General features: G+C 34.4%; 1 protein-coding gene across 1 annotated transcript in view; it reads left to right on the forward strand.

The window, feature by feature from the left end:
• The window catches only part of LOC125651935 (uncharacterized), a 56,532-nt gene extending 47,798 nt beyond the window's left edge, over nucleotides 1-8,734 (forward strand). The window contains exons 23-29 of the mRNA XM_048880786.2: nucleotides 249-447; nucleotides 2,957-3,076; nucleotides 3,184-3,338; nucleotides 3,585-3,719; nucleotides 7,477-7,591; nucleotides 7,691-7,784; nucleotides 7,926-8,734. Of these exons, the coding sequence (XP_048736743.2) occupies nucleotides 249-447; nucleotides 2,957-3,076; nucleotides 3,184-3,338; nucleotides 3,585-3,719; nucleotides 7,477-7,591; nucleotides 7,691-7,784; nucleotides 7,926-8,061 (954 nt within the window). The 3' untranslated portion in view covers nucleotides 8,062-8,734. The remainder of the gene's footprint in view (nucleotides 1-248; nucleotides 448-2,956; nucleotides 3,077-3,183; nucleotides 3,339-3,584; nucleotides 3,720-7,476; nucleotides 7,592-7,690; nucleotides 7,785-7,925) is intronic.
• Nucleotides 8,735-10,026: the final 1,292 nt, after the last annotated feature.

A 10,026-nucleotide genomic window follows, 5' to 3' on the forward strand; every position in this document is an offset into this window, starting at 1 on the left:
TCGTAACAAATCAAAATAAACAATCCCTCGGATGCAATACAAATGAAAGATTTTGCAATGCAAATGAAAATTATACAATGCAAACGAAAAAATTATATAATACAAATGGAAAATATAGAATACAAATGGAAAATTATGCATTAGAAATGGAAAAGATCAAGTATTGCAATGTTTGACATGCCATATGATATAGCACAGAGCAAATTAAGGCCGTCTGCGAACTTTGTCTTTTGTATTGAAACTTTCAGAATCGGTCTTTTGACGAGGACATTTACATTTATGGTCATATGGAATTTAATGAGACAGACAGCTGGATTTTACCATCCTCAACAATCGTGCTGGAGTCTCTGATAACGAGTGGACGATTTGCAGACATTTATAAGGCCATTTACAAGTCTAAAAAGAACACAGATGAAAGAGGGATTGTTGTGGCGAAAGTGATGAAAAGTAATAAATACCAATTAATATTTTGGAAAACATTATTCTTACAAAACCATATGTGTAGGATGTTTGGAATAATATCAGTATTATCTTCTATTCACAACCACATTTAATGTTTATTTTTGACGTTTGATTTGCTGACAATACGTAACAACAAATCGTGTACTATAGGGACGTCGCACACGCTATTGATGTCAATTTTGGTAACGTCAATATGACATTAAAAACACAACGTCAGAACATCGATAGAATATAACTTACGTTAAAATAAGTTTTGATGAAAGAAAAATATAAAATTGATATTCCAAGGGTATGACAGTTGAGGCTATCACAGCATAAATTTCCTTATTTAGGTAGATTATAATGGCTAAACTAAACTTGCGACTTAATCAGAATTGGTCTATATTTCCTCCGTGATCTTCCTAACTTTTCTGTTTTAAACCAACAGGAATATATTATCACAATATTTTAAAAGAAAAATCCATAATGAACTCTTCAAAATGTTTTCGCTCTTCAAAATGTTTTCGCTCATCTTGTGATTTTCAGTAAATTTTCATGCAATAATTGTAAATCTAATCCGAAATGATTACAATAAAAAGGAATAGTTAGAATTACGTAATTTGGTACATACATGTATGTATGCGCGATTAACAACTAGCACGTCACCCACCGTTACACCGAGATATTACTTTAATATATAATTTCTGTTAATTTAGAAAAATGAAATATTGAATATAAGCATGCTATGATAATTATGGGTATGAATTAATTCTTACATGCATGCATGCGGACTAACTGAAATTTACTATCCGTGATTCGGTGCTTGTCTCTTATACTATACACTGTACATGGTGGCTTTGTATGTATAATTTGTAAACACCACATCAATGAAGTGAACACGAAACGCTTGCACTGTAAAATGGTGAGATGAATATTCTCCAGAATTAATATTTCGTTCTGCATTTCGTTTTTTGAATACATCTATTACATTGATAAAACAAACACGATTACAGATATTTTTCTGGTTAACCTTGAATTTTAAGGGGTTGTTATGACAATGCAGGCACGTAGAAAAGGTGAATGTGTCTTTTTTGACAATGATCAATATCTGTTATTTCTATATTCAAATGAAGATATTGTGGGTGACTGCCCCCTACACTATGGGCGAATTTGTTGCTCATAAACTGGTTGAGGTTTTGGTTTATGAGTTTGAAACTAGTTTTCAAACCAGATTTGGTTTCAATCTGGCTTACAGCGAAGAAACAAATGAATAGTTTAAATTTAAATTATTACACACATGACAAATAGTATAAAATATCTTGCAGCAATGATTCTGAAAGTTCCCGATAATCTCCGACTCGAAACTGCATACCGCACATTTCAAAACCACAGGTGATGCCGTTGCCATTCTGGATTGATGTCCCGCCTCTCTCGTAAACCGAATAAACTGCCCCCAGAGACGGTTTAGTTGGTTTAACGAACTGGTTTAAGTTTTGGTAAAAACAAATAAAAAAACAGTTCTGGTTTTAAACTAGTTCAAAACCAGTTCGAAAAACAAATGAATAGTTTACTAAATTGATTCGAAACTAAAACTAGTTTAAGCGCAACAAATTCGCCCTAAGTTTCATCGTAGTATAGTGAATGAGAAGAGTGTAAGCTATGATGTGAAGACATGTAGTGAAGGATAAATCCCCACCCCCATTGAATTGAAGCCTAGGGGGGAAATGAGGCAGTTTAAGCTTATGGGGATCATATTGTGAAATATGATATTTACTGGTCCTTAACAGTAAATTAAACGTTACAAGAATTAATTAATACTTAATTGATAAATATCGAAACCGGCTACCAGTGCTTACCAAAAGATAGCTGGTCCGATCTTTGTTTACAACTAAACGTACAGTAACGGTAACTTGTACTCGGAACGTTAACTTGAACTCGGAACGTTAACTTGTACTCGGGACGTTTCGATGCGAATCCTATTATTACAGCACGCTAAAATTCGGTATTTTTTTTATATTAAAAAATAATTCTTCTCGCTTATATCTATATAAAGTTGCGTCATATCAGAACAAGATATGGCAAAAATTAACATTTTAAAACTCTTATATTTACATTTAGATAATGGTGCCAATGTAACATTCTAGATATAGATAAACCAGGGAACTGGTTATTTCATTGAAGTTTTAACTTAGAGTTGGGAAATAACTTATGCTAGTTTAATTTATTGCAGCTTGATTTGGCACGTGCACACACAAGTTTATTTGTGTGTAAGTTATAGTCTCTTTTCCTTGTACATGATAGAGATGAAATTTTAAAAATAACTTATACCTTTTTGAGCTTATAAATGGTAAATCACAAATAATCTATCTATTTTTATCCCGTTTAATGTTTCGATATATAGTTTTAGTAATATTCCCACTAGGTATTTCCCTCTTTATCTTGGCAATTTGCAATATTGTGTCCTCTTTATTTGGAGTAAAATTGTTAAATTAAAAGAGTGAAAAACGGTTTACAGGCGGATTCTCAGAGGAAGATGTACTGATGATGAAGGCAAAAATCAACTTCCTCGGAAAACAGGTGGGAGAACATCAAAACATCCTGTTGTTCGTAGGCGCTGTTGTGGACAATGGCACTCGTAAGTTTATATTGTTTTGAATGTACATGTGTCACGAAAGAGAAAAACAAAAACTTGGCTGCTCAAAATATTACGATAAATTGTCATTTCAATGCTATTTATAATAGTCGGACCATACATGATCCTGGAGTTATGTGAAAAAGGACAGTTACGAGACTGGTTACTGCAGCAACAGAATGGAACGACTGACGACACGATAGAACAGCTTTGTCGCATTATTTACGGCATTTCCAGGGGAATGTGTCATTTGGAAACAAAACAGGTAATCTGGCAGCCCACTGATATTTTCGTGAAGTCAAATTTTTTTAACTTAAGAAATTACATGTTCTCGTGCTCTTTATTAAGGACCTTGTTCTTTACAGCACAATAAGTTATTTTCAATAAAAAAAAATTGATTTGGCAATAGTATCCATGAAGACGAATACAAAATCAACAGAAATTATACCCAAACATCATTAGTAATTTTGGTATATAGCTGACAAGGAAAATTCTTCGAATTTCTGTTTAGATTGTACATCGAAAACTTGCTGCAAGAAACGTATTACTGACTGATGATCTAGAGCCGAAGATTTATGGATTTGGACCAGAACCTCCTCAAAAGGGTGATCGTGATGGTGACGGGAACGTAAAATCTGAAGACAAGGTATGTATGCCTTGGTGTGCATTTGAATGAAGATAAAACTATAACCTGTATAAATAAGATGTAGTCCGTAGTTGGTTAGTTGTATATTGTTTAACGTCCTGCTCGAGAATTTTTTTTTCGTAGTAAATGTAAATACAAAGTACATGTATATGTCATATTAGTATCATGTAGGATTACACACAGTTACTATAGTGTAAGAGGCGACTAAATGGGGCGGTCCTTCGGATGAAACCGCAAACACCGATGCCCCGTGTGATAGCAGGTGTGGCACGATAAAAATCCATCCTTCTTCAAAGGCCCAAGCGCCAGCATAGGCCTACACCGGCAATGATGACGTCACCATATGAGTGAAAAATTCTCGAGTGGGACGTTAAACAATATACAACCAACCAACCAGTTACTGTAGTTTGATACTATCACAGTTACTGTAGTTTGATGCTATCACAGTTACTGTAGTTTGATGCTATCACAGTTACTGTAGTTTGATGCTATCACAGTTACTGTAGTTTGATGCTATCACAGTTACTGTAGTTTGATGCTATCACAGTTACTGTAGTTTGATGCTATCACAGTTACTGTAGTCTGATGCTATCACAGTTACTGTAGTTTGATGCTATCACAGTTATTGTAGTTTGATGCTATCACAGTTACTGTAGTCTGATACTATCACAGTTACTGTAGTTTGATGCTATCACAGTTATTGTAGTTTGATGCTATCACAGTTACTGTAGTTTGATGCTATCACAGTTACTGTAGTCTGATACTATCACAGTTACTGTAGTTTGATGCTATCACAGTTATTGTAGTTTGATGCTATCACAGTTATTGTAGTTTGATGCTATCACAGTTACTGTAGTCTGATACTATCACAGTTACTGTAGTTTGATACTATCACAGTTACTGTAGTTTGATGATATCACAGTTACTGTAGTTTGATGCTATCACAGTTACTGTAGTAGTTACTGTAGTTTGATACTATCACAGTTGCTGTAGTTTGATGCTATCACAGTTACTGTAGTTTGATTCTATCACAGTTACTGTAGTTTGATACTATCACATTTACTGTAGTTTGATACTATCACAGTTACTGTAGTTTGATGCTATCACAGTTACTGTAGTTTGATACTATCACAGTTACTGTAGTTTGATGCTATCACAGTTACTGTAGTTTGATACTATCACAGTTACTGTAGTTTGATGCTATCACAGTTATTGTAGTTTGATGCTATCACAGTTACTGTAGTTTGATGCTATCACAGTTACTGTAGTTTGATACTATCACAGTTACTGTAGTTTGATGCTATCACAGTTACTGTAGTTTGATACTATCACAGTTACTGTAGTTTGATGCTATCACAGTTACTGTAGTTTGATGCTATCACAGTTACTGTAGTTTGATTCTATCACAGTTATTGTAGTTTGATGCTATCACAGTTACTGTAGTTTGATGCTATCACAGTTACTGTAGTTTGATTCTATCACAGTTATTGTAGTTTGATGCTATCACAGTTACTGTAGTTTGATGCTATCACAGTTACTGTAGTTTGATACTATCACAGTTACTGTAGTCTGATGCTATCACAGTTACTGTAGTGTGATGCTATCACAGTTACTGTAGTTTGATGCTATCACAGTTACTGTAGTTTGATGCTATCACAGTTACTGTAGTTTGATGCTATCACAGTTACTGTAGTGTGATGCTATCACAGTTACTGTAGTTTGATATTATCACAGTTACTGTAGTTTGATGCTATCACAGTTACTGTAGTTTGATACTATCACAGTTACTGTAGTCTGATGCTATCACAGTTACTGTAGTTTGATACTATCACAGTTACTGTAGTTTGATACTATCACAGTTACTGTAGTTTGATGATATCACAGTTACTGTAGTTTGATGCTATCACAGTTACTGTAGTAGTTACTGTAGTTTGATACTATCACAGTTATTGTAGTTTGATGCTATCACAGTTACTGTAGTTTGATACTATCACAGTTACTGTAGTCTGATGCTATCACAGTTACTGTAGTTTGATACTATCACAGTTACTGTAGTTTGATGCTATCACAGTTACTGTAGTTTGATACTATCACAGTTACTGTAGTCTGATGCTATCACAGTTACTGTAGTTTGATACTATCACAGTTACTGTAGTTTGATGCTATCACAGTTACTGTAGTTTGATGCTATCACAGTTACTGTAGTTTGATATGATCACAGTTACTGTAGTTTGATACTATCACAGTTACTGTAGTTTGATACTATCACAGTTACTGTAGTTTGATGCTATCACAGTTACTGTAGTTTGATGCTATCACAGTTACTGTAGTTTGATATGATCACAGTTACTGTAGTTTGATACTATCACAGTTACTGTAGTTTGATACTATCACAGTTACTGTAGTCTGATGCTATCACAGTTACTGTAGTTTGATGCTATCACAGTTACTGTAGTTTGATACTATCACAGTTACTGTAGTTTGATGATATCACAGTTACTGTAGTTTGATGCTATCACAGTTACTGTAGTAGTTACTGTAGTTTGATACTATCACAGTTACTGTAGTTTGATGCTATCACAGTTACTGTAGTTTGATACTATCACAGTTACTGTAGTTTGATGCTATCACAGTTACTGTAGTTTGATACTATCACAGTTACTGTAGTCTGATGCTATCACAGTTACTGTAGTTTGATATGATCACAGTTACTGTAGTTTGATACTATCACAGTTACTGTAGTTTGATGCTATCACAGTTACTGTAGTTTGATGCTATCACAGTTACTGTAGTTTGATGCTATCACAGTTACTGTAGTTTGATACTATCACAGTTACTGTAGTCTGATGCTATCACAGTTACTGTAGTTTGATACTATCACAGTTACTGTAGTTTGATGCTATCACAGTTACTGTAGTTTGATGCTATCACAGTTACTGTAGTTTGATTCTATCACAGTTACTGTAGTTTGATGATATCACAGTTACTGTAGTTTGATGCTATCACAGTTACTGTAGTTTGATATGATCACAGTTACTGTAGTTTGATACTATCACAGTTACTGTAGTTTGATACTATCACAGTTACTGTAGTTTGATGCTATCACAGTTATTGTAGTTTGATACTATCACAGTTACTGTAGTTTGATGCTATCACAGTTACTGTAGTTTGATACTATCACAGTTACTGTAGTTTGAAGCTATCACAGTTACTGTAGTTTGATGCTATCACAGTTACTGTAGTTTGATACTATCACAGTTACTGTAGTTTGATGCTATCACAGTTACTGTAGTTTGATACTATCACAGTTACTGTAGTTTGATGCTATCACAGTTACTGTAGTTTGATGCTATCACAGTTACTGTAGTTTGATGCTATCACAGTTACTGTAGTCTGATGCTATCACAGTTACTGTAGTTTGATGCTATCACAGTTACTGTAGTTTGATACTATCACAGTTACTGTAGTTTGATGCTATCACAGTTACTGTAGTTTGATGATATCACAGTTACTGTAGTTTGATACTATCACAGTTACTGTAGTTTGATGCTATCACAGTTACTGTAGTTTGATGATATCACAGTTACTGTAGTTTGATGCTATCACAGTTACTGTAGTTTGATATGATCACAGTTACATTTGTCGATATCAATGAAAGCTAGTTTGCTAACAATCCAACAACTAAATGATTATTCAAGGGACAATTTATTATCGTCAATTCCATGATAATGATATGTGAAAACAATATTCTTCCAAGGAACGTATTCCCATTAAATGGACAGCACCGGAATGCCTTACTTCAATGAAAGAAACAACTACTAAAAGCGATGTATGGTCATTTGGTGTTCTTGTCTGGGAGGTCTTCAGCTTTGGTATGGAATCCAGTTGTAAATAAAATGAAATCATAAAGCGTGGAAGTGTATCTATTGTATTCATATACACATTTGCGTCAATTTTTCTTTACATGTTAGGAGAGAGTCCTTATCCAGGAATGAGAAGCAGGGAAATTAAAGAGCAAGTAAACAACGGACACAGAATGAAAAGACCCGAGTTTGCCGACGATTTGTAAGCGTTCTTTATACAAATGACACCTCTCTATTTGCGGTAGATAGGATCTTTGATTGAATAATACCTTATACAAGAAACGTTAGGCGCTGGATATATGATACGGTAAATACATCAATGTTTTCTATCTATTCCTTTCAGCTACTACAAACTAATGATGCAATGCTGGCAGGCAAAGCCGAAGCAGAGACCAACTTTCAAGGAAGTCATGAAGGACATTGGTGAGACCTTCAACTCTACACCATCCGATGAATGCTATTACTATTCCGAGAAATAGGGAAACGGCACCAAAGACACTTGTAACAACACATTATTATATGTAACCGGAAAATGATTTTGAATTTCCTATATCAAATTGTAAAATAGTTGATTTACTGTATCCACATATATCCGAGACATTATTTGAGAGATTCTGGCGTTTTATATATCATATGTGGTGATGGTTATTAGTAATTCAAATGTTAACAATTAATAAACACTGTGATTAGTTTTTTTACGGTATGCACATGCAGTAGTGCCTAACCTTAAATACGATAATCATAAACTTGCTTATAGCGCTTGTTCACTAATTTTAAAAATGTGTTTGATTTTGACATTTGAAATTTATCTTACTTTGTGTGATTAACAAAATTAACAAGCAACGCATCACACGTATATGCATGCAGTTTCTGTTCACATCCATACAACTGAGAGTTTAACATAACATTATTTAATGAATAGTTTAGTGTAATTTCTGTACAATTGCACAGTATTAAAATAGTTATGTAATGAATGCTGTAATTTCTGGACAATTGGTCGTACATGTACATGCAATACTGTAATCAGATGTGATATAACACGCTACAAATGTTCTTGTTGAATTAATCAATTTCCCCTTTATATTTGAATTTGATCATTTTCGACAGTCTCTTATTATACTTATTATACTTAATAAAACAGTCATACGTTTCTACACTTTTTGTTAATGTACACTCGTTTGTGATGAAACCTAAACATCTTGATTATAAACTGGTATAACCTTGGTTATTATGGAACTGATACACCCATGTGAAACACGAATATATTATGTCTTTCTATCTTTAATGCAAACAATTACTTTGTTAAACTCCACTCTGATTCTTACTTACTTACTTAGGCCTGTTTTTTCGTGAGGAACATAGGCCACCCACGAAAGTCTGATTCTACTCCAACATATTCAGAAGTTGAGATTAACAAGTTTGTAAAAGATATATACCCCCCCCCCCCGTGCAAAATTGAAAAGGGTTATACACATACATCATTTAATTGATAGTACATGTAGTATCACCAATTCAAAATATTGAGCAGATAATGTCTTCCTTTGTCAGGTGTGGATTGACCTTGTGACCTAAAAATCAATAGGGGTCAATCAAACAAATAATTCTTAAAATATAGGAGACTATATATTCCTATGTTCAGTTTAACTCTTGACATTTGACCGTGTGACCTCAAATCAATAGATTAGATCGTGATTCGTCATGTTCCTGCATCCATCGCATCACAAATTCAAAAAGATGGAAAGCTTTGCGACAGCACGTAAGTTTACCTGGTCTCTAGTGAATCAGTACCCCATTGTGGACATGGATAAATACAAATGGATGTTAGAATAGCGTATATCCTTTAGACGTCCGGGGACTTCAACCTGCTTCGTCGATAGGAAAATCCGGGTTTATATAGCCGAGGGTAATTTCATGACGGATATCCGTAGTGCAATAAATCGGATATTAAAAACCTCATTTTTACTGCTATATCATGAATATTAGCTGCAAGAACGTAGCCCTCTCCGATTGGGGGGGGGGGGGGGTACAACTCCTTAGGAACTCTGTAATGGTGCAAATGCGGGAGTGATTCACTCCCGCAATTTTAGATCATTCTAAACACTTGCTGACTTTCTTCATTTATGTAAATATAATCATTGATTATTGTAGATAATAACTTTTATGTGACGTACGGGGTATTTGTTATTCACTTTACCCTGACCTGTTGTTTATGTCTGTGCAATCGGAACTCCTCGAATGTCTCGCTCACCCTCTATGTCGAGTGCGCAATACATTCGAGGAGTTCCGATTGTTGTCTGTGTGATGTAATGTCCGGTTTTTTTAAATTTATTTTTTTAAATCTAATTTTACCTTTCTCCTTAATTGCTGTCTTTCATCCAACCAAATGTAACAGATTCGTCACGTGGTCATTTTCTGTTTGTTTACCAACAGCCACGCTAGTTTTG

This window comes from Ostrea edulis, chromosome 5, assembly GCF_947568905.1.
Source record: "Ostrea edulis chromosome 5, xbOstEdul1.1, whole genome shotgun sequence".
Classification (NCBI taxonomy): Eukaryota; Metazoa; Mollusca; class Bivalvia; order Ostreida; family Ostreidae; genus Ostrea; species Ostrea edulis.